A 25,487-nucleotide genomic window follows, 5' to 3' on the forward strand; every position below is an offset into this window, starting at 1 on the left:
CAAGGTGGGGATCCAGAGAGAGCCCACAACCCTTCAGGAGAGAAGAGGCCAAAGAGCCAGCTGTCTGCACGAGGGAATGGGAGAAAGTGGCTAACTGCCGTGGTTTTTGGAGTGTGTGCACCACTGTCCGGCCTCTGTGTCTAATCTAGTGGCTGACTCTGTCCTCTGGTCCTCTGGCAAGCTTTATTGGGGTACACAATATAGCACCACACAGGTTTGTTAAAGAACATCTGGGAAATATATCTAAATAAGACGTACGAAATGAAAACAATCCATATTCCACTCCCCTCCATGGTGTACAATCCCTGCCCAATGTTTGTGCTTCTCTAATCCCTGCAGAGAAACACACACTAAAACTCTAGATGTTTCTTCCCTGAACTAACTGCCGAGTCTCTTCCCTTGATGTCAAGGAATGACCGGATACCCTGTGTACTCTTGCTGTGTAGAATGTCAGCACTTACTGGTCTTTTTGTTGTCCTAGGAGTTAGGTCTCCCTTCTTTGTTCCATGCCTTCCTTCTTCCTTTATTATATTTATTATTATTTTATGGTCTTTAACATCTTTGTCTTTATAAATGATTGTATAAATACTGCATATATCTGTTCCAAAATATGTATACTATCTTAGGTAAATTCATAGACACTGGATTTCTTATCAAGTAGCAGACAAAGTTTGAGGAATAAGTTTTGATAAATAAGTTGCAAATCAATCTCCAGAAAGATTTTTTAAAAAAATTTATGCTATCTATGCTGCCCATTTTCTGTATCTCCAGATAGACTTTATTTCATTATTCTCTCTACTTATTGCCAATTTCATTGAATGAAATAATGTAGTATAATCTCGAGTTGTATTTTACAGGTTGGAGAGTTGAATAGGTATTTCCAATTTCATTAGTATTTTTCATCTATCAACTTTGTGCTCACAAACTATGTTCTTGTTCTGTAGATGGGTTTATGTTGTCATATATGTTTGTTAAAATGCTTTATGTAAAACATCTTTAAGGTATTTGTGGTATTCAAGTTTTTATTATGTGATTAAAATACGATTTTTAGAGCCTTAAAAATCTAACATGAAAAACTTCAATTTTTCTAAACTGTTACATTTGATGTGCAACTCCAGATAGAGCAGTATCTGTTCCTGAATACGTGCTTCCATTTCAATGATTGTCATGGTCCATGTAGTGTCTTCTATGCCTCCCATCTCCTTTCGCCCTGTGGTCTATCCCAAGCAAACGTCAACCATGACAAAGTCTCTCCAGTAGCAGGCATGGCAGAGAAGCTAGATTTTTTTTTTCTAGCACTGTTTACTGTTCCTAGAACATCTGCCTGTCTCCCCATTCCCAAATGGTAATTCTTGTGGTGGTTTGACTGAGATTCCTGTAGTCTGGGACGTTTGAAGGTTGTGTCTCTCGTTGGTGGTGCTGTCTGGGGAGGCTTGGGTGGTTTGGCCTTGTTGGGGAGGTTTGTCCCTGGAGGCAGGCTCTGAGAGTTTAAAGCCATTTGAGTTTGCGCTCTCTCTCTTTGCAGCTCAGCTTCGGCTTTCCTGTCTGCTGCTTGCTGTGGTCTTCCACGCCATGACAGACTCTCCGCCCTCTGGAACCACAACAGATCAACCCCTCCTCCTAACGTTGCCTTGGACACAATGTTTCATCACAGCAATAGAGAAGTGGCACGTATAATTCCTGACCATCCTTGGGGCATCACTGTAGATTTCCTGTCTTCTGAGGAACCCCCTTTCTCTCCACGTCTGGACTAGGTATCCTGTCTCTTGTAATCTCCCATGCTTATTCCTGGGAAATAGGCAGGCAGGAAGGCATGCATGAGATGTCCTCTGCAGACTTCTGCCTCCCAGACACCATCTGGGACACGTGGATATCTGGACAGCATCCTCTGGCACAAATTCCACAGTCAGTGGTTAACAAAACTCTTCTAATGTAGACAACAGTGTCAAGGAGGAAATCCTCCTTACAGCCCAAGGAAAACTGACTAAGCCAAAGGTGAAAAATCGGCTTACATGAGGACAGGCTAAGGAACAGAAAGAGTAAGTGTCTCTTCACAGTGTCATATGTATTTCTGTCCCCACAAAGCACAGGCTCCAGGCAGACATTCTCAGGTTTTCACACAGGGCCTGCCTGCTTGGCTTTCTTCTCAGGAAGTCTAATGTTTCTGCTTCCTCATCTTTGTGTCGCCCCCCCCCCAGGCTGAGACTGCAAACTTGCCTCTCCTATTATACAGGGCACCCTCTCTCTTCCTGTCCCCATAAACACCCCCCAAGTTCCCTCTGCATTTGTTTAAAATATCATTTTTATTTCTCTCTCTGTCTGTGTGTGTGTAAGTACGTGGGTGTATGTATGTGTGTGCATGTGTGTGAATGTGTCTCTGTCTGTGTCTGTCTCTCTCGCTCTTTGTGTGTGTCTGAGTGTGTGAGTGTGTGTGTGCGCGTGCACCACATGTGTGCAAGTGCCCTAGGAGGCCAGAGAAGGGTGTCAGATTCCCTCGAGCTGGAGTTACAGACTTTGTGAGTCCTACACCATACGAGGGTGCTAGGAACCAAGCTTGGGTCCCCTGGAAAAGCAGCAAATACACTTAACCTCTGAGGAGCCTCTCTAGCACCCCCATGACCATCTTTAAAGTCCTTTATCCACAAGGCCAGGAACAGACAGGGGTGGGTGGGCTGTGTCCTTGAACAGCACTGCTGTGTCGCCACCTCACACCACGCTACCACTCAGTGGTCCTCAGGTATTATCTTCTGACACCCAGACCAAGTCTTCCTTCCGAGCCCTCCCACACCTCCTGCCTGTCAGTGTCTTCCTTAGTTACAGTAGTAGGTACAGTGCGGGTCCCTCCCTCTCAGCTGTTTCCTCATCCTCCGGGAGTGGGGGAGCATCTGTCACACAGGTAAGCAGCAAGTGCCCACTAGGCTCTCCTGCTCTGTGAGGATGAGACGTGCTGGGATGAACTCTGTTCATGCTTGGCTTGGCAGCATCTGCCTGAGGCAGCTGCTTCCCCAGCTCCGGATGGATGAGCTTGTCTGCTGCTCAGAAAAGTCCAGGAGCCTCGCTGGTCTGCAGGCAAGCGTGCCTCCCCCCCCACGCCCCACCCCGCCCCCAGCACGGCAGGCAGGGCTGATTTGGGTCAGTGAGTCCGAGCTTGCAGCTCCATGCACAAGCTCTTTAAACTAAACAGGAAGACATTGAATCGGCTCCTCGGTAAAAACCAAAGTCACTGCCAACCAGCAAAGCGCACGTGCTGTCCTAAGAGCCACTTAGTGACGGGGCTTGATCACCTCGGGATGGATCGTAAATAAACAAATAAAGCAGACCATGTTTGGGTTTTTCTAAGGAGAGAGGTATAGATGGAGGGAGGGAGAGAGAGACTTGTGATGTCCTAGAACGGGCGTTTTGGGAGAATGGCTGAACTAGTCAACCTTGAAATGTGGAGATCTTCCTCCTTCTCCCCGCTGAGGCTCTGCAGACTGCAAGGCACTGTCAGAGTGAATGAGTAGCTCCATAAACCCAGCCTCTGTGGCTAAAAGGCGGGGGCAAAGCATTCTGAAGCTCTTTGAGCCCAGCAGGTTTCTCTAAAATATTTATGGCAAGCAGCAACATGGCCAGCCAAGGCTTAGAAATCCAGGATGAAGGCTAGGAAAGGAGGCTACAAAGGATGGATGGATATCTCTGGTAAACTTCTTAAGGACTCAGAACTTCCTTTATTATATTTAAAAATATCCTATATTTAACCGGGGTAGCGCTGTCTACAAGATGGTGAGGAGGTGGGACAGGCATTGACCAGGCCCCTGGCAGAGCGGGTAACAGCTGGGGTTGTGTTTCAAATGCTGCTCCAGTCTGCCAGCCCTCCCCTGGGGGTCAGGGAGGCTTTCAGAAGGCTCTTCCGGAAGACATGCCCTAGCCTCTCACTTGTCTAGAAATGTCTATAAATCAAAGGCATACAGTGAGACTCAGCTAGAGGAAGCTGATCCCTGGGGATAGACCACTTGCAGGCCCGCAAAGGAGAGCAGGGAAGCTGAAGGGTTGTTTACATCATCTATGCTACTCAGGGTTCAAGGCACAGTGGTAGTCTGAAGTTCCTCGAATGCCCTTTGACAGAAGTAAGGTTCAGAGGGTTGGGGGTAGCTCCAGGGCTCTCTGTTATGTTTGTGTGGAAAGGGTTCCTTTGGTCTCTGTGAGAACGGGAGGCCATATCATAACTGGGGTGGCCCTGTGAGGAGGTGGAAATCCTGTCAGGGCCAGGCATGCTGGATTGGCTGGGTCCTGGGTAAGCTAAGGGAATGTCTGCTGTGGGTCTCGGAGCCTCCCATGAATGCTTAGTCCACTGTTCTCCTCACACTGGGATCACTCACAGCACTTACTGGAAATACAGTTGCTGGTATGCAAGACATTCAGACCCCAGCTAGACCTGGAGGAGGTGGGGGTTCAGTGTCGATGCTCAGTAGTCAAAAAATCTTCAGAGCTTGGTGTAATCCAGACCTGGACAGGTGAAGGCCTGGGAAAGCTGACCCTTTGGCTTCCTTCAAGACAGTGTTGGTGTTTCCTGGTGTTGTGGAGCAAATTCCCCCAAGACCGAAGCATTCCATCCTTCAGGGAATGTGTAAGAAAGAAAGCAAATACCTCAAAATAGCCTCAGGAAGCCCCCCAAACCCACCAGATTTATCAGCCCCACCCACCCCACCTCCAAGAGTAAGCAGTAGAGAAGGGGAGTCACTCTCGACCTGCTGAGCCGCCGGGAGAGGCTGCTGTTCTCCAGCCTGTTGAGCGGCCTGCAGCCTGCACACTGTGCTCCAGGTTCCCAGCCTGGGATACCTGTCAGCCATGCTGGGGTGGGCTTTAGTGATACAGCCGCCATTGAGTCATTCTGCTCCTGTAAGAAGCCCTCACCCATATCCCTTTAAGTGGTCCCAATAAAATGCATTGGTTCACCAAGTGGAACTTCGGTGGTATCTATACTTTGGTCTGTCGTCGGCTCCTTATCTGGGGTGAGCAGATGTTCGTGTGTGTGTGTGTGTGTGTGTGTGTGTGTGTGTGTGTGTGTGTGAGATGTCTCCCTAGGAAGAGTCTGTCACACTCCAAGTGGGAAGAAAATCACAGAGCTCTTGGCCTTTTTTGGGTTGCTTGCTGCCCATTAGGTCTTCTCCAAGCTTGCAAACCTCACTATGTGGCCACATATGACATGTGATTCCATGCATAGGAAATGCTTGGCATAGATAAGTCCACAGAGACAGGAAGTAGTTTTGCAGTTGTCAAAGCCCAGGTGATGGATTGGTTGCAGCTAAGAGGCTCTGGGTTCTTTGGAGTTTATGAAAATGTTCTAAAATTATGTAGCTGGAAGCTCAGCTCTGTGAGTTGGGCAGGTTGTATGGTCCATGAGCTTCACCTCAGAACTTAACTTCTCATCCTGCAGGTCCTCAGCCTAGATTCAAAGCCAGTCTGGGGTACATAGTAAGACCCCATTTCAGAAACAAAACCTAAACAGACTTTCAAAGCCCTATTTATGATACATTTTTTCTATACCACTGTTCTTGGGGTTTTGTTCTGTTTTTGAAATAGGGTCTCATGCAGCCTGAATGGCCTCAAACTTGCTCTGTCGTCAAAGATGACCTTGAACTTCTCATCCTCCGGTCTCTACCTCCCAAGGCTGGGGCCACAGGCATGTGTCACTGTTGCAAAAATTCCTTCCCAGGGGAGATAAAAGAATGAGTACTCCTTCTTCTAAGGTCCCAATGATAAACTGAGGCAATATTCCACCAGTGAGTTTACTGGGGCTTCCATACAGAACACAGGTGAGCGTTCCTTAGAGAGACATGGGCACTCCTCCCCCGTCAGGCTGAAACTGCAGTCTTTACCGTCAAGGATAAGGGCTTTCCTGTGGATAGGGGTCACTCCCTCGTCACCCCCACCTGGTTACTCCAGCCCCTGAGGCCCTATGCAAATAGGGCACAATCATACACAACTGGTTGAGAGAAGGGCTGGATCCTCAGGGGAGGGTCTCACAGCCCCCCACCCACTCCAGCTAAGCAGGAACATAAACAGTCAACAACCCCAGATGTGTTCATCTTCATCAAGCATGCTCAGCTCAGCTGGACTCTTGAAGATGGCAGCAGTTAGCTAGGAAGACAGACCTGTACAAAAGCCAGCACGCCTAGCTTATGCTGCTGGCCTTGAAACACATCAGCATGGTGTGTGTGTGTGTGTGTGTTCGAAAATATGTGAGTGTGTGTGTGATGAGTGTGCTTGAACGTGTGTATATGTGGAGGGTGTGTGTGTGTGTGCATGTGTGTGGGGTGTGTCTGAGTGTGTATATGTGGTGTATGGTGTGTGTGTGGTGTGTGTGTGTGTGTGCGTGTGGGGGGTGTGTGTCTGAGTGTGTATATGTGGTGTATGGTGTGTGTGTGGTGTGTGTGTGTGTGTGGGGGGGGGTGTGTGTCTGAGTGTGTATATGTGGTGTATGGTGTGTGTGTGTGGTGTGTATGCATCTGTATCAGATTCCATGCAGATTTCCCACCTGTGGTTTGGTCAAGCTGCAGCCTAGCCCATTTTGTGGGAGCACTTTCCCATCTCTAATGCTTCTTTCGGGTTTATATAAATCCCGAGGGGCAGAAAGTAAGATAAACAGTAAAGACTTGGCTTTGTTTTTTAAGATGATTCTGATTTTTAGAGCATTTTAGTGATCTGATGGAGTCACTCACTAGCGGGCGGTGGCAGGCGCCCAGCACTGTGTGACTGGGCGTTGGCTGCCCGAGTTTATGTTCTGACGGACCCACTTAGCTGCTGCTGCTGCACCTCCTTCTGCCTCGGTTTCGTAGTCTGTAAATCCGGAATGTGGGTACCTTGTTCATGGACTGCTTCTGGAGAGTTAATGATCAATGGACAGAGTCTGGCCCAAATCTGCCCGGTAAAAATGCAGCAAGTGATACTGCAATTTGATTCCTCATGTTACGTGTGGTATGTGTCTTCACTGGGATTCTAACTTTTCAGCATAGTCCCCTGATGCTGTCTCAGCTTGCAACACAATTCTCATACCCAAGGAGGGAGAGATGGTTCACAGAGGACGTGAACAGGCCACATGCCCAGCTCTCTTTTAACAAAATTATTATTGTGGGGCAGGCCGGTGGAGGAGGGGGGCACACATGCCCCAGCACACAGGTGGAGGTCAGAGGTCAACGTGGTGGCGTTGATTCTTTCCTTCCTTCTGCATGTGGTTTCTGGGGGACAAACTCATGATTAAGCCTGGGGGCAGCCAGGCTTAATCATGCAGCAGGTGTCTTTATTGGCTAAGCCATCTCACCAGCTGAATTTTTCTAGGTCCAGCTATCCTCACCCCAAATCTGCCCAACAGATTGTGGAAACAGGCTCCCCGCAACTTCTGTGGGTAGTGCCAGTCCTGTAATCTGTTGTCCCCGCCACATATGATTGAAGACACCCAACCCAAGCCTTGATGGTGAGGTTGTGTGTGTGTGTGTGTGTGTGTGTGTGTGTGTGTGTGTGCACGCGCGCACTGATTTGTTTTCCTGGGAATTTGAAGTTGGGTCCATGAGATTCTAGCCTGTCTATGAGATTCCCGCCTCTTAGAAAAAAATATTTGTAACCTAACCACAGTAGGCAGTTATGTTTTAGTAGAAGCACCCAACACAGCCTATGCTAGACAAGGTGGCACAGAACTTACATCCCAACACTCAAGAAGCAGGAAGGTGGCAGGTTACGGACCAGCTGGGGCCACTTGAGTGCATTCCATGCCAGCCTGAGTTGCTGGTGAGCTCTTGTCTCACAAAACCAAATAAAATAAATACAAGGTCTATGAAAGGTGCAGACATAGACCAGCCTGTGTATAGCCACAATGCAATTCCAGACAACCACTCATGTGCTCCTGTAGAATTTTCCAACCTAAAAAGTTTACATTATATTGAGCTATGAAAGGATAGGACAAAATTATGTAGAATGCACAGGTTTTAAAACAATGCATAAATGTGGGAGAAAAACAAGTGTAGGTAGTAATGAAATAATTGTAGCTGATTTTATTTAATTTTTAATATTTTTTGATCTTTCAGAAAGTCTGTATCGGAGAGTAATAAAAAAAAAAAAGTCCCCCTTCCTTTTAAACATGTATCTCTTCTGGTCTCATTTTTCTCCAAATCCTATTTTGTATCTGATAAATTAACTCATACACATGAGTTAATAGCTTAGCCGATAGCTAGTTCCTTGTAAAGGATTATCTTAAAAACGGCTTTCCAAGGGGTGATAACTTCAAGATTGCTCTCAACCCCAGGCTCTTCCAGAACTAGGCAAAACAGTATTCTAAAACCAGACATCAGCAGTGAGTTCTCAAGCCACAGGGGAAACATGATAAAATGATCTAAAATGAAAACTTGCTCCCATGATTCCCTTTGGATCTCCCACCCGCTACCCCGTGTAACTAGATTCTTGGGGTCCCTGTTAGAATGACAAAGGAGCCCACGGAGGGCCGGAGAGGGCCGGGTTGTCAAGAGCACTCACTGGGCTTGCAAGGGGACCACTACTCAGCTCCCAGCACTCAGGCTCACAGTCTGAGGGTGAGTCTGACGACCTGAGTTCCACCTTGGACCTCACGTGGGGGAGGGGGAGAGCCGATTCCCACAAGTGGTCCTCTGATCGCTAGGCATGCACGGTGGCGTGCGAGCACCCCACCAAATAAACAAGTTAGTATAAAACAGAGACGGCTTCCGTGGGCCTCACTGCTGTGTGTGGGTTTAGAGCTTTTTAAAGGGAACCAGGACTGAGAAGCGCGGGTCTAGAATAACTGCTTGGATGCAGAATTTTACATCGGGATTTCCGAAGGCGCCTCGCGGCTGCCATCTGCTCCGGAGCGGAAAGAATTTGGAGCCGAGCCGGGGTCTGACCCCCTGGTGGCCTTCCCCGCAGGGAGAGACCGTTTGGCGCCATCGCCCCCTCGCGGCAGCACTTGGTAACGGTCCGAAACCGCGGTTGACCTCGCTTCCGCTGTTTTCAGGCACCAAGGCTCCCTGAGCTCCAGGAAACACATCTGCATCCTGCTGGGTCAACAGGGTCCCCTGATGTGCTGTCCGTTCGCCCCTGCCTGCCACGTCAGCAACGGACTTGGAACCATAAACCTGGGACAGAGTTTACAGACAAGCTCGGGTCGGAGTAAACCGTTGGAGATAATACGCTGCAGGGTAGCTTATCACACTGGGAATGCTGAGCGAAGCTGGGCTCACTCCAGAAACCTTGAAGAAAATGCAGGACAGGGGTTGCCGGTGTGGGAAGGAAGGGGAATGCAAGTGTACAGCGAAGCTGACTCTCAGTTCTTACCCTTCTGTGAGGGTAAGAGTTCAAGGTCAGTGGGTGCCATGCAGGGAGAGACAGTTGGGAAGCCTAGCCAGGGCGGACCGGGCCCGCTGTAGCTGCTGTGTAGGAGAGATGGTCTCTCTAAAGGACATCTGATAATCCATCAGCAACATCTGGGAAGCTTGCCCAGCCAGCCGCTGGCAGAGCCGCCGACTGCAGCCATTAGGATCCAGGAGGCCTGCGGGGCTGGGAACACGAGGAGACGCCGAAGCCAGAGCTGCCACCGTGCACTAAGTCGATACAGCAACCCTCCGAGATGGATGGCACCATCTCCATTTTACAGCGCAAGAGACAACAGTAGGCAGCCGAAGCCTCACAGCTGGGCAGCAGCCTCACAGCTGGGCAGCGATAGAACCTGGGCTGAGTCGGTAGGGTGGGAGTGATGTAGAGGTCACAGGAGCAAACCCCAGCAAACCCTTCGTGCTGAGTGCCAAATGCCAAAGCAGGGCCTGAGATAGGAGACAGCCCCCGGCCTGAGGCCACGCTGCTCCCTAGGAGTGGGGTTGGTTGTGGAGAGGAAACAGTGTAAAGAGACAGAAGACGGTCCGACCACCAGGCAGCCGTCCAGGCTGTGGTCTACACGGGCACAGAGCAGGGCACAGCTTAGCCGGGAGTTCCAGGGCCGGGCTTTCCCCTGCAGTGCCTGTCTCCTCCATCAGCCTCCCACCTGTCTTCTGTGATCTCTCTTGCATTCTTGCTTCCTGATTTCCCTCTTCATTAGAGGGGCGTTCTCTTCCTTCACACAGCCAAGGCACACCCTCATAGCTCACCCATGTTCTTCTCAGGGTGTTAAGGAGAAGCAATCCCATAATCATTCCCACTCCCTCACACCGAAATCGGGGGCTGGGCCACAGCGCAATGGATAAAGTGCTTGCCTAGCATGCACGAAGCCCCAAGTTTGAGTCCCCAGCTCTGCATAAACTGGGTGTCGTAGTGCACACTTGTAATCCAGAATTTGGGAGACAGAGGCAGGAAGATCAAGAGTTAAAGGTCATGCTGAGTGTGGTGGAACACACCTTTAGTCCCAGTACTACAGAGGCAGAGGCAGAGGCAGGCGGATCTCTGTGAGTTCAAGGCCAGCCTGGTCTACAGAGCTAATTCTAGAACAGTCAGATACACAGAGAAACTCTGTCTCAGGGGGGAAAAAGGAGTTTAAGGTCATCTTTGACTACATGTCTAGTTTGAGGGTAGGCTAGGTTACATGGAAACCCTGCCACATAAAAATATCATAATCAGACCCATCGGCCAAAATCCACTCCCGTCTTCACAGAATGCTCAATGCCTCTCTTGTCCCAAGCCCTCCTCAGCCCAGAAGCTTTCTTCACCCGGAGCAAAGCTCATCCTGGGCTGGGAGGAGCTGCCTGCAATTCCCTGTGGTAACCACAGTGGTCTGGTCCTCACGTTTAATGCAAGCAAGTTTTTAGAACAGTAGAGCTTCTGGATGTAGCCGAGGACACACAAGTGCTGCCCTTTGCCAAGCAAATTGGAGTGCGCAGAGCAGCCCGGCTCGCCCACCTTACAGTAATTGTGTTCTCATCTGTACAGATGTAAGCAAACCATTTCTGTCAGAAGACAAGAAAAATGCATATACAGGGGCCAGTGGCCTGGAGAGCCCTGGATCCGCTCCGCTGTTTGAGTCTCCTGGTGATTTCAAAATGAAGGGATGCCATTGTAAGTTTAGGAAAGTGCAGTTCTTCACAAACGTTTATTACCAGCAACTTAGTATCTTAACACACAAGAGAGCGAAATAACCCTGTCCTGGCTTCAAGGTAATTACAGGATTTTTAAACTGTCATCATTCATCTTGAACATCAGTAAAGGGACACAGATATAATGCTCTGCGTGCGTGCTTGTGTGTGTGTGTGTGTGTGTGTGTGTGTGTGTGTGCGCGCGCGCGCGCGTGCGCGCGCGTGCACGCACATGTTCATGTGTAGGGGTAGGGATGCAGGTGCATGTGGCATCCAGCTTATTTTTTTCAGACAGGGTCTATCCCTGACTCTGGGGTTGACCTGCAAACCTCAGGGATCCTCCTGCCTCCACCTCCCCAGGGCCAGGACTGCAGATGTGTGGCATTGTGATGCTCAAGCTTTCATGCCCCCATGGCAAGCACCTTCCTACCTGTGCCACCTTTTCACCCAACGAATGACTTCTTGCAGACCTTTCAGTATCAAACTCCTTTGGAAATGGAGCCAAACATCTGAAATGGAAGTCTTATGCGTGGCCATGTTCAAATTCGTAACGTTGGTAATTATGGATGCATTCCTTCTGCTAACAGACATTCTTGTCTCGGAGCAAGATCTGCCCTGCCCAATTCGCCACCTGCTCAGGGTAGTTCTGATAGAATGCCAATGTCTCCGAGCCTAAGAATATTCAGGTTGGGAGGTTTTTAGTACAGCAGCCTATCCCAGACTGTTTGGCCCCGAGCAGTGAGTCAAGCAAGCATCGCTGTGGAAGTGTTCCTAAAGGGACTCTGTGCTGCTTGAAGAACTAAGGCACGAGATGGGTTAACTGAGCCTGAAACATCTTATAGTCCAAGGAAACAAAGAAATACTCAGAACCAGACACAAACATGCAAACAACCTACATGTGTCAAGAGCCCAACTGGACAAAACTAGAACAGTTTTGGGGGGAAAGATCAGTGAGGTGGTACTGGATTTCCACCACAGTCTAAAATAAATGTCCAGACTTTAAAAACTGAGAGGGGGACAGGAAACGAAGGGAGCACATTTCACTAACTCTCTGAAGCTATAGTGGTTTGCTCCACGGTAGAAAACATGACAAGCAGGGTTGGGTGGGGGTTGCAGGGCAGCAGCATGCTGAGTGCTTGCTCTTGATGAGGCGGAAACCTCATGTTTGTGGCACTTGTGTTTGCTCTTGATGTGAGGCGGGAACCTTATGTTTGTGGCACTTGTGTTTGCTCTTGATGAGGCAGAACCTCATGTTTGTGGCACTTGTTTTGCAAACCTACAACCCTGCTTTAATTGTGAGGAGGAAGACATCAGAGGGATTCCAGTGCTGAAAACTCTACAAAGTACTTGACCAACACAACTCAGAATTTTCAAGGTGCTGTGGGATATTAGTTGAAGATGTGTTATTCATTTATGCTGTGGAACATTTGTTTAATAGTGCAAAGATGTGTTGCATTCTTTTATGTTGCATTTGTTTAACTCTGTGAAGCTGTGTTACTTTGCCTGCCTAAAACACCTGATTGGCCTATTAAAGAGCTGAACAGCCAATAGTGAAGCAGGAAAAAGGACAGGCGGGGCTGGCAGGCAGAGAGGATAAATAGGAGGAGAAATCTGGGAAGAGAACATTGAGGAGCCAGAAAAGGAGGAGAGGAGGATTCCAGGGGCCAGCCACCCAGCTACACAGCAAGCCAGGGAGTAAGAAATAAAGAGAGGTATATAGAATAAAGATAAAGGCCCAGAGGCAAAAGGTATGTGGGATAATTCAGGAAAAGTTGGTTAGAAATAAGCCAAGCTTAGGCTGGGCATTCATTAGTAAGAATAAGACTCTATGCATGTATTTATTTGGGAACTGGGTGTTGGGCCCCCAAAGAGTTTTACAGTAAAAAAAAAAAAAAAAAGTCATCAAAAACAAAATTCAGGAACTGCTTGGAACATAAGGCCCCAGAGCAACACTTTCCTGGGGTCTGAGCGGCAACTCTGCAGAGTGTCCTCCTCCATTCTATGTCCCATAATGCCAACTCCTCTTTGAATCCGCAGCTTAGGGGTGGCTCTGCTTCCTCTTGGTTGCACTAATTTTCTCTTTTAAAAAAAGATGATTTTTTTTAAAAGATTGTTATTTATGTGTATGTGTGTGAACCTGTACCACATGAATGCAAGAGCCACTGGTGACCAAGGCAAGACTGAAGATTTGGTTAATCCAACATGTTTTTAAAAGAGAACAGTGTAGCAATTGGTACAGACAGGAAGAAAAAGAAAGAAAAAAGCTCTTGTGTGGTTTCTGTTCTGACTGAGCTGACTGATCCAGAAAGAGACCCTCAGAGGTGAGTCCGGGAATTGGTTTGGTTAACCACTCGACCTTACATGTCAGGATGTGTTCTTTGTCTATGGCGGAAACTACACCAGGGCTCAATAGCACAGAGAGGTGGTTCAATCAGCATTCTCATTGATCAGAAATGTAATGGGTCTTTCTTTGGAACACCAGCTCCTGAATAATGATACGGAGACTTCTTATTAATTATGAAATCTTGGCCTTAGCTTAGGCTTGTTCCCAACTAGCTCTTATAACTTAAATTAACCCATTTATATTAATCTATGTTCTGCCACATGGCTTGTTACCTCTCCTCTGTACCATACGCCTGAATTCCTCTATATCTAGCTGGCGAATCCACCACCTTCAGATTTTTCTGGAAGTCCTGCCTATCCTCTCCTGCCTAGCTATTGGCATTCAGCTCTTTATTAAATCAATCAGAAGGTGCCTTAGGCAGGTGAGGAAGGATAGAGAAACATCTTCACACAGTGTAGCAGGAATCTTAAAAGTTCTTATTAATAAAATCAAACCCGAGGCCAGTTATTGGGGTCAATGCTGGTAGATCAGAGAGACAGAACAAGCCACAGCTAACCTCACCTGGCCAATTCCTCAGCTGGTCTTGTTTCCTTAGACTGGAAGCTTCTGTGTCCTCATCCAGAATGAATCTCAGCTGAACTGTGCTGCTCGAAAGCCTGAAGCTTAACCAGCCACATGCTTAACCAGCCAAATGCTTCTAGTTCTGGTCCTCACGCCTTATATATATCTTTCTGCTTTCTACCACCACTCTCTGGGATTAAAGGCTGGCTTTCTGGGATTAAAGGCGTGTGTCACCATGCTTGGCTTTTTCCAATGTGGCCTTGAACTCACAGAGATCCAGAGGGATTTCTATCTCTGGAATGCTAGGATTAAAGGTGTGTGCTATCACTGCCTAACTAGTGACTTTTCTGTTCTCTGACCCCAGATAAGTTTATTAAGGTACACAATATTTTGGGGAACACAATATCACCACAACACAGTGTGACCAAATATCCTGAATACATGATGAAGTAGCTACTGACAGGGATGGTTAGTGAGATGGCGTGGATTTTCCTATACAAGCAGAATGTAAAGGGACAAGAGGCACATGATTCTTACTGCCCCTTGCTTACTCAACTGGACTAAATATGTCAGTCACTATATCTGAGAATCTGTCTGTTTGGGGGGTTTGAGAAAGGTCTCCTGTCTAGCCTTAAATTCCTGATCCTCTGTTTCCCAAGTGCTGGGATTACAGATGTGTGCCAGATTATATTATGAATCTAATATTATAAACTATGAATACCAGGCAATATGTGATAGTCAATACTGTCTACTTGATAGAATCTAGAACCACGAAAGGGCCAAGCTTCAGGTATAGCTATGAGGGGAATTTTTTAGATTAGGTTAAGGTTGAACGACCCACCCTAACTGTGGGTGGCCCTGCTCGATGTGCCGGGTCCTGGACTACATAAAAAGGAGAAAGTCAGCTGAGCACAATGTTCATTGTATCTCTGGCTCCTGGCTGTGGATGTTCTATGATCACACGTCTCTTGCTCCTGCTTCCTTCACACTATGTATGGACTGTGAGCCCGAATAACCCCTCCTCCCCTGAGCTCGCCGTGGATTTGGCCACAGCACCAGAAAAGTTTGAGACACAATGGAATAGGATGGCCTCGGCCAAGTGGCAGTTTTCAACTGCTACGTTTCCGCCCACAACAGAGGACCAGAGGCGATCTATGGCAGCTCTCAGGGGATCTCATTCTTATTTCTAGCAGCAAGGACCAATTTTAGACAGAAACACAACCAAGAGACTCAGCCAGGCATTTACTGAGCCTGGCCATGACATTGACGTGGAAATTCATTATTTGGAAGGGGTTCTGAATGGCCACATCTGGGAAGAGTCAAACGAAGTTAAAGCCAGATTCTTTCTCTGCCAACAGGTGCTTTCTACTTTTAAAACAATAATTGGGGTCAGATCTCAGTTCCTGTGAGAAAAAATGAAGTCTAACAGAGGGAAATTAGCTTATACTCAGCAGAATGCAGTATCTGACTGACTTGTGTAGGCAGCGGCCTGGGGCTTATTGTGGGAATGGAGTCATGGACCATCATCATTAAATCGAATGCATGGAACTGGAGTCTGGATTTGATGTGTCAGTCTGTACAGCTGGAAGTGTCACTACAGTTTTTTTCTGTCCACTTCTATAGCCAAAGCCCAGTGAGTTGAGATCCAAAGTCCACTAATAAAACAATCTACAGATGCAGGGAGATATGGAGGTGGGCATTCACGGCCCAGATTCCCACCATATCTCCTGTGGACAAGGCGGTAACCGCTGTACTCCAATTGGGGAATGGTTGGTAAGGAAAGCTTCAGGATCCTTGCAAAGCCTCGGGGGCTGTCCTCCAGAGCCTGGCATCAGCAGCGGAAGGTGCTGCCATTGAGTAGGGTGTGGAAGGCAGAGACAACAGAAGAGAGATTCCAGCAGGGGATTTAACAGTGAGATTTGTGACCTCAGTGGTGAGGGGTGGGATGAGAAAGACTATTTGCTGAAGTCTTCGGAAATAACCCAGGAAGCAGCTGCCACTACAGGGCACCGCAGGGTTCCAGATGGAGATGCCGTCCAAAGGGGCCCTGGGAAGACAGAAGTTAGTCCTCTGACAGAAGCAGCTACCACTCTGCTGTCCTGGGGGCTTAAAGTACAGGGAGGGTTTGACCCTTTGTGAACTTGTGCTGAAGTGATCTTGACAAACTCAAAGGAAGGTCCCTCTTCCTCCGTCCCCGACCAAACCAAGCAGACAACACATTAGTACAGGGACAATCTGTAGATTCCTTACTCAGCTACGCAGCAGAGCACAGGAGTGCAGATCTGAACTGAAGGGCACAATGCCTTGTCCCTCATACCCTAAGAAGCAAATGTTGGACAGGGACCCTCCCCTTGCCAGAGCCGTACCGTACTTAGTAAATATTTGCTGAACAGCATGGTTGACACACAATGTTCCAGTTTCAGACCTCAACAATGGCTTTCAAATATGGGGTTCTGTGTCTAGTTAGAGATGTCATTCTACTCCAAAACAGATCATCTAGGAAGGTCTCTGTAGAGATGGAATGTCTCTTGGGATAAGTGGTTTGCTAAATAGAGAACCTGAGGCAGCTTATCTGCTCCTGAAAAAGAAAATTTTAAAGGAAAAAGTTATTGCAGCCAAGTATAGTGATCCATGCCTGTAATCCCAACATTTGGGAGGTTGAGGCAGGAGGATTATTGCAAATCCCTGGCTCTCCTGACCTACATATTGAGTTCCAGGTTATCCAGGACTACATAGCAAGATACTCTCACGCTCCTCCCTCCGGGGGCCAGGGAGACAGAAGTCATTGTTAAGGGTTAGACGCAGCCCCCATGGTGACACCGTGTTTCTGAAGAGTTTGCAGATAGAGATATGACGTAGCTTCTGAGGAACTGGTAAGGACCTGGTAAAGCTCAGGAGTCGATAGAAAAACTGAGCTTTGGTGTCTATCCAGCATCTTGGTTTAACCAAGAGGTCTGTCCATGGTAGTTGAGCCATTGATGACACAGATCCAGAAAAAGCCAACAAGCAATGGCCTTGTACCAGAAAGGGTAGCAAGTGCAAGCGAGGACAAAGGACTTTTTACAACGCGAAGGTCTTAAAATGGTGTCGAGATTGGAATGTTCAACCCAGAATTATCTGTGTCAAATTAATTACACTCCCTCATCCTTTCTTCCCACTGAAATAAAAATGATAATGAGCAACACCGCTCTGCAAGATGAGTATCAGCTTTTCCTCTGAAACATTCAGAACTCAATGAATATCAATTATATTACACGCTATGCATGAAAAGATGCCAGCCACTAAGGGCTGTGAGAAAGTATTTTTATTTCAACGTCAAATTTCAAAGAAAAACACTCAGAAATTGCTATGCACATTTGCCTTTACAGCTTTTATTCTTGGGATGTGGTTCTGAACCCAGATTCCAGGGAGTCTCATGTGCTCCGCCAGCAGTGTGTTCAGGGAAAGATTTAGTTGATCGTGTCACACTGGGTCACTCTGGATAACAGAAGCCTTGGCAGCAGCAAACACACTTTTGTCAAGAAGTCTAAGGCCCGTGGACCGCGATCCCAAAAGCAAGTGCTCTCTTCGCTTCTGTTTCTGTTGGAGCCCAACACTGAGGCAGCTGAAGGTGGTCTGTTCACCAAACACCACTGTAACAGAACGGAGCCCGCAAAGGTCACAGCTCTATCCACACTAGTGGTCTGTGAGCCTTCTCATCTTTCTGCATTGGAGTAACACGGATTTTGTGATTGCTCTCTCCTCAGTTTCCGGCTGGAGGCAGCAGCAGCCTGGAAGGGTCCGGATGCCTCCCTTCTTCACAGGCTGGGCCCATCACTTGCTCTTCTGAACCACACATCTAGCTCTTCAAGCTTTCAATTCTGGTAACGGCTCTCAACCTTGACAGGAACGGCCTGTTAGACATGGGATGTGCTCTTGGCTAGTTTGGGGCCTCTACCCCGAGCATCAACCCCGGCATCTTCAGCGAATCTCTGGAGAGGGGGTACGAAGACTCACGTGGACACGGTGGGAGGAGTTGGGGGAGGGGAAAGAATGGGATAAAAATACATTGCATCAACATCTTCCCCATCTGTGACCCGCTGGGGTGTGTGAAGGGACTGGTCCTGAATGGTCAACATGACTCGGGGCAACAGCAGGATGTCCAAGGAGTTTCTGTGGGGGTTCTGTGTTGATGGTTTGCTGGAGGCCAGAGGCCTTGAACCTGACCAACAACACATTACACAAAGAACATCTGTAAGGAAACTGCATGATACATGGCAGCTTCCAATGGCACCAAGGCAAAAGAAGATGGAGGATCAGAGGAGCCAAGAGTTTTTTTTTTTTTGTTTGCTTGTTTTTTGTTGATTTGTTTTTAATTGAAATTGATAGTCATGTATTTTTAAATTATTTTATCTTTTAAAAATCTATATTGTTATTATTTTAGTTTTCCTTTGCAGGGGGCACTACAAGGGTGAGGGGCAGGTGTGAAGGGACTGGGAGATGGGTGCGATCAGAGTGTATGATGTGAAATCCATTAAAGAATCAATTAAAATGTTTAAAAATTTAAATAAAAAAGAATGACATGGATACCATATTGTAAACAAACATGCATAAAATCCAGGATCATATCCTCCCCAACCCTCCCCTGGCACAAGAACAGAGGCCCTGTGTGGTATTGGCCTTTCTGAGAGTCAGCTGGTGTCATCTGCTTGCCTGTGAGGATTTGCTCAGCCCATTGACAGAATCAATACCCTAATGCTGTTTTCTTTTTGGAGACCCCTGGCCAGTCTCCAAATATGCTGACTAGTCTAACCACAGGGAAGAGTAGGGTAACGTCATTACGTGACATTATCGGGCACACTACATTTCCTTTTTAGTCCTTAATGTCAAACTTGGGAAGGCAGGAAAACCCCTTGTCATAAGGAGACTGGGCAGGAAGACACTGAAGTTGTTATCCTGCTTGCTGGCAGGTTAAGCCCAGGCCAGTGGAATGTCAATCGGGAGGTGTTACCTACACCTGTCTGCACACACCCACAGCCTCTGGATTCTCCTCACCAATTCCCATCAGCACCAACTGATTCTTTTAATTGGATGTGCACCACCCCAACATTGGGGATGATGTTGGCAAGGGAAAAAGGGGCAGTTTCACAAATGTTCGTTTAAGCCAAATTTTACCCCACACAGTTGAGGGAAGTGCTCTGCTGCCGAGTAGCCCATCCTTGGTTTCAAAACAATGTTTCACTTGGACTTTTGAACCCTCTGCCTCAGCTTCCTTCCCAAGTACTGGGATTATAGGCATTCACTGTCATTCTAGCCTGGATGCCCTACCTCTTTAAGTCCAGATACGTCTTCGGTTTTAATATTTTAATTAGCCATTTGCTTTCTCTAGGACAGATCCCCAAAGGTCATGTAGAACAGTCAAGGAAACTTGGACTCACCAGTAGAGAATATAAAGGTTCCAAATCACAGCTTCTTTATGCCGACCTCAGAACAGAACAGTTTGGCATGAAGAACATGGTGGGGTGGAGAGAAATTTCTTACTGAGCTGGCTTTACTATAGTTATGAGATCTGAGTCTCCAAGTAACACAGTCCCACTAAGAGTGAAACGTATGACGTAGCTGGAGATGGGCTCCGTGGTGAAGCTCTTGCCTAGCACGTGAAGCCTGTGCAACACAGATTGTCTGTGTGTGTGAAACCCATGGTATTAGTCAGGCATGGCGGGTCAGCATTTGGGAGGTAGAGCTAGGAGGATCTGAGTTGGAGGCCAATCTGGGATGCATGAGATCCTATCTCATCTCCTGCCACCAGAGTCCAATCCAGACTTGAGCTTCAGATACTATATTTGTGTTTCTGGGTCTGAGCTACATCACAACTTTTTCTAGTTCCATCCATTTACCTGTTAATTTCACTTTATTTTTTAATGGCTAATATTCCATTGTATAAATGTAGTATTTTCATTATTCATTCATCTGTTGATGGACATCTGGGTTGTTTCCAATTTCTGGGTATTATGACTATAACAGCAATGAACACAATTGAATAAGTGTCTCTGTGGTAGGATGAAGTGTCCTTTGGGTAGATGCCCAAGAGTGGTTTAGCTGGATCTTGAGGAAGATTGGTTCCCTTTCTGAGGAACTGCGGCGCTGGTTTCCACAGTGGCTGTACAGTTCAAACTGCTGTCTTCCTTTGAAATCCACTGGGGAGTAAGGAACAGGATTTGTCACTTAGGCATGCTTGGTCCTTCCAATCTAATGTCCCCATTTCCTTCTAAAGCGATCTGGCTAACAGTGACTGAAAGACCAAGAGAAACAGATTTTCCCTCTGGTTTTCCACCCCCCATTTCCAATTAAGTTATTTGGGCAAATACTCAAGTAAATGGGTAAGACTAGAGTCTGGTTTAAATGTCAGCTAAAATGAAAAGTTTTCAGAACGTTGGAAAACGTGCTCAGAACCAGTATTCAGATGACTGTTTCCCCAAGACTCTCACCAACAGCTCTTGCTTTAGAACATGCCTGTTAAGGAGGGAACTAAGACATACATGGGACTCCCCCAGAGAATCCATCAGATGCTAAGCTCTCCCATGAACGAGTACCCGATGGCTGTAGCCTCCCATAGCCCTTTGTACGCTGGGGTGAAGAAAATTGCTGCTTCACAGTGTCTTCTGGAAGGACACTATGGTAATCCTTGGGAACCCACAGCCACTGTGGCTACCTGCTCAAGACTGGCCTGCCAACGCTCCATTACGAACTAAGGAGCTGTGTGAAGGAACGGGCGGTGTGGCCACTGTCAAGTAGCCCTGCTCAGTAAAAAGCCGCACACTGTGCTCACACCAGCCACGTCCAACCCCAGAGGATCAAAGCAAAACACGCGAGTCGTGTCGGGAAGAAAGTGTCCAGCCAGTGGGAGGGGTGGGAGAAGGAAAGGGGAGTAGAAATGACCGAAATGTATCACATTCATGTGTGAAGCTGTCAAAGAATAAAAACCAATAAACGTAAAAAGAACCATTTCAGACTTATCAGTGGATAAGATATTTTCAGTTAAGATTCTACAAAAATATAAGACAACATTTTGTTTAAGTTACAGTGATTTATTTTCTTGATTTCCCTCTTAATCCTGCATGCACTGTTAGCGCAGAAGCTGAAGTGGATCTCCACCTCCCTGGATGGGCGGTAGGCACACAGTCATCTGAGAGTTTCTCCATCAGCGGCCACCATCAGTGACCTACGCGATGTTCATAGAAATGTACCAAATATCCTGTTTAATGTAAACAAGGCAGGAGGCCAACAGAGTATATTAAGTGACAATATTTTACAGGGCCCAGAAGTAGGATCTTCTGTCTTAACATAGCAAGTATCACGATGACATGCATATTTTACTTTATTGTACAACCCAAAATGTACAATTACCATATAGTTTGTGGGTTTAGTATTCCACTGTAACTTCTTTTGTTACATGGTAAACTTAATAACTAAATGGTAACTGTAGAATAATGTAATAACTTATGGAGACGTTACCATGAAAGTATGAAGTCATTCTATAATTTGTGCCCTGTAAAATTAAATGTAACAATCTTTACACTAGCAACAGTGTAAGCAAGCTAAGGATTTTGGTCCATATATATATATATATATATATATATATATATACACACACACACACATATATATGTATATATATATACATATATACACATACACACATTTATATACACTCATGTACAAACACAATAATATACAGGAAAGCCAAAAAGCTATGACTCCACTCATAGCTTCATATTGCACAGATACATTATGAGAACATTAAGTTATAATGTGGGCATTACAATAAAAATTGGCAATGGCAAATCTGATTTTGTCAAGGGAAGATTGGCTCATTACTGAAACTAAACCCAAAGACTACTGTTAGGAAGTAAAAAAAAAAAAAAAAAAAAAAAAAGTGAGCACTTATTTCCTATTTATACAAACATGAAGCAGGCCAGAGTTCAGTTTGGAACTCACCATGGCAACCACTTGCTAAGGTGGTACTTTCCACCCACACAGCTTGTGGAAATACCGGAAATAGCCGGGTCTCTGAGGGCGCATGGTTTCCTTAACAAATCACCTTAGTCCCATGACTTGTGCTGACTCTAGGTCTGAATTAAGAATGAAAAAGAAATTGAACTTAGAAGAGAAACTGACTGACCCTAGCTGGTTACAGATCAAGGTCATTACGACAACTTAGGAACACAATCTCAGAAGCAGCAAACACACAAATAATAGTTAAAGCTTTACTGAGCTCATCTGTGTGGATTAGCGATAAGGTCCTGCTGGGAAATCAAGGACGAGTATTTGGTCTGGGAGGTAACCTCACTGCTACCACACCTACTGAGCACTAGAAAGGCATTAAGAGATATCTGACACCTCTCAATGCCTTATTTTAACACACCTTCATCAGAGTAGACTGTAGCAACATCTAAGAATGGAGGTGCTGTGGTAACTCTTGCACAAACTGGTCAATAATACAAGAAAACAAACCATTTGTCATCACTCAAAGCCACAGAGGGAAAATCATGCAGAGAACCACTGTCTCCTCTTGTTACTGTTTTATGTAAGGGATTTTTTGAATGAGCAAAGGAAGATTTGCATCATGCTAGAAATGAATGGTTGTTTTGTTGTTTTGACAAGGATGACCATTCTAGAACTGTGGCTATTCGTATCTTTTGGTAGTTTGCTTCTAAGGAGCAAAACTGAACTATAAAATGAATCAGAAATGCTAGTAAAACAGACTGAGCAAAGTGTCAAAGTGCTCCGAGCACATGCCACGTGCTGTGGCTATGCACAGGCATCTGGTGACGTCACAGGGTGGAAGCAGACCTATGGTGAGCTGAGCTCCCAAGCGCGAAGAAGAGCCTGCTGCTGAACACCTGAGCGCCACAGCCAAGCGACCGCACCAGTCACCTGAATACTGCAAGGACAAGGAGACCGGTGACCTGCAGCCGCGCCCTGCAACTGGGTTAACCCAGACATTCAGGCATCCACACACTCACACACTCAGCTTCCTCAAACCCTCTAAGGTGTAAACAGAACATGAAAAGACTTTTTAAAAATCTCTTAAGACCAAAGACCGAATGAAATGAAAAGCAAATGTAAACATGAAGAGGCCCTCGGCATTCTGACCGCCGCCTAAGAGTTGAGTCCGTTCCTACCTGCAACTACCACTTCGTAAGGAAATCAATTAGAAAGCAATTTCATAAAGCGATTCTCAGAGAGGGGATGGGGGAGGTCCCAACCAGTATGTGTCGATTAGCTTGAAAAAATACTATTCCAGCAAACACCGCCCATGATGGGCCTAAGTCCAATGCTGCTGCCAAAGTGACAGTTAAACTGGGAGCCACATGGAAATCAACACAAACATGGCTATGTGCACACAAGAGTAAAAGAACATTTCTTTAAAAATATATATATATTAATTAATACTTTCTTTATCATATTAAATTGTTATTCTTACAAAAGCTGAAGAGGTTGATGTTGCTCTGCATGTTTCTATCTCCTAGAGATCCCTTTGATGGCTCCTCAACTAAATTTTTTCCTCATTTACAGTTCTCTTAAATATTTTGTATGATAAGAATCTTAACCTTAAAAAGTTATAAAATTAGTGATTTTTTTTTTTTTTTTTTTGCTGCTTATTAATACAAAAGAGTATAAGCATCTGAGTCCCAGAGAATGTCAAAATACTCTGCTGCCTGGAGAGATTTTAAAATAACAGAAATACCAGCAAAGTCCTAACACCACAAGTTTTGCAGCTTTCAGTCACTGGAAACGCTATCTCCGGAAGTTCTGGTTGCATCCCGGGTTTCAACAACGTGCAATTTATACAGAGAATCATGTCAGAGCCGGGGAGCGACATCAGGCGCGTTCATCGACGGCAGTCACGCAGTGGATTCCTACGCCATTTACCAAGGGTTTCTGTCCTCTCGTGACTGGGTGGAGCTGAGTCTTTCCGGATGAAATGTACACAGTAACTTGGGTTCCCAGAGACCTGGGCGACTGTGGCAGAAGCATGGTGACGTCACTCACGGCGTGGCGGAAGCGTGGTATTTCACAAAGGCAATGGCCGCCAGCTCCTTACAGAACTCCTCTAAGACAATCACACCCTCTAGCAGCGTGATGTGGTCGATGCTGGAAAAGGCAGAAGGAAAATCAGGAGAACAGCACAGCACTGAGCAGGGGAGATGTCTGGGTAATGTGTGTAAAACACTGACTCACACTGGCCCTTCAGGCTCCAAGCCCAGCAGCCGCTTTCTGACCAGGAGAAGCTTGGGGGTGAAGTCCTGAATACGCTGGATTCGAACCATCAGGTCACCAACAACCTGCATCAGAAGCAAGAATTCAGCTCCTGAGTGACTGCTTCCTTCCCATCACGAAGAACCCCGAGTGTCACTATCACCTCTGACAAACCAGATCGTATCTATTCTTCAAAACACAATGTCAGGGCGGGGAGGCGGCTCTGAGGGTGAGGCGCTTGCTGTCCAGGCACGAGCACCTGAGATCGGATCCCAGCCCCCACATGCAAGCTGGAGCAGTGTGTGTGTCTGTAACTCCGGCCCTGGTGGTGGACACAGGACAACCCCAGGGGCTCACTGGGCAGCCCGCCCAGCTGAAAGGGTGAGCTGTGGGTTCAGCGGAAGGCCTGGCCTCCGTAGCTGAAGTGGAGAGTGACAGGCAGACGCCAGACATCAGACTCTGGCCTACACAGAAGCACACGTGGCCAAGCACATCTGCACACACGTGCATGCAGCATGGGCCCATGCACACTCACATGTGTACACTCACACATGTGCACACTATATAAATAAATTTTAGATTAATTACTTTATGTGTATGTGTGTTTTGTCTTCATGCATGTATACCACGTGCATGCTTGATGCCTGCAGAATTCAGAAGGCGTTGGATCCCCTGGAACTGGAGTTAGGGATGGTTGTGAGCCACTGTGTGGGTGCTGGGGAGTGAATCTGAGTCCTTTGCAAGAGCAGGTGCTCTTAACCCCTGAACCATCTCTCTGGTCCAGATGTCAATAATGTAAATGAATTCTCTTACCCCTGTAAAGGTTCGGAATGCGGAGCAATTATCTGCAAGCAGCAGACATGTTCAACTTTACACCAACTACACACAATGAGATGAGGATGTGGACCAGGTGGCTGACTGAGCCCAGAGAACAGAACATTTATGAACTCACCCTGACGATCACAGAGAAGAGGGATCTGCAGCCAGAGGCCAGGTTCACATAGGGATCTAGGAGGTACTCATGTGTGTGTGGATGCGGGAAGAGGGAGAGCCTGGACAACACTGAGGTCACCTGCAGATTCACATCATAAGGCTGCGAGGAAGCAAGAAGAGAAACAGTCATGTGCTCTGCTTCCCTGACGCGTCCACGTGGCTCCCCCACCGCCCTCCCCTGCAAGGGGGACACTGGCAGCTAAATTAGGCCTTACCAAGGAAGTCAAGACACTCACTGCAGTGTGGAAAACTTACAGACAGAAAACAAGGACACTAAGAAAGACAGAGCTGCCATACAGAAGACA

The 25,487-nt window shown here is 46.8% G+C and overlaps 1 protein-coding gene across 1 annotated transcript in view; it reads right to left on the reverse strand.

The window, feature by feature from the left end:
* Positions 1-20,993: 20,993 nt before the first annotated feature.
* Positions 20,994-25,487, reverse strand: part of Fam160b1 (family with sequence similarity 160 member B1) — a 31,324-nt gene continuing 26,830 nt past the window's right edge. Inside the window, exons 15-17 of the mRNA XM_028880973.2 lie at positions 25,142-25,282; positions 24,172-24,275; positions 20,994-24,084 (exon numbers count right to left, since the gene is read on the reverse strand). Coding sequence (XP_028736806.1) covers positions 23,979-24,084; positions 24,172-24,275; positions 25,142-25,282 — 351 coding nt within the window. The 3' untranslated portion in view covers positions 20,994-23,978. The remainder of the gene's footprint in view (positions 24,085-24,171; positions 24,276-25,141; positions 25,283-25,487) is intronic.

Source organism: Peromyscus leucopus, chromosome 1 (assembly GCF_004664715.2).
Source record: "Peromyscus leucopus breed LL Stock chromosome 1, UCI_PerLeu_2.1, whole genome shotgun sequence".
Taxonomy (NCBI): Eukaryota; Metazoa; Chordata; class Mammalia; order Rodentia; family Cricetidae; genus Peromyscus; species Peromyscus leucopus.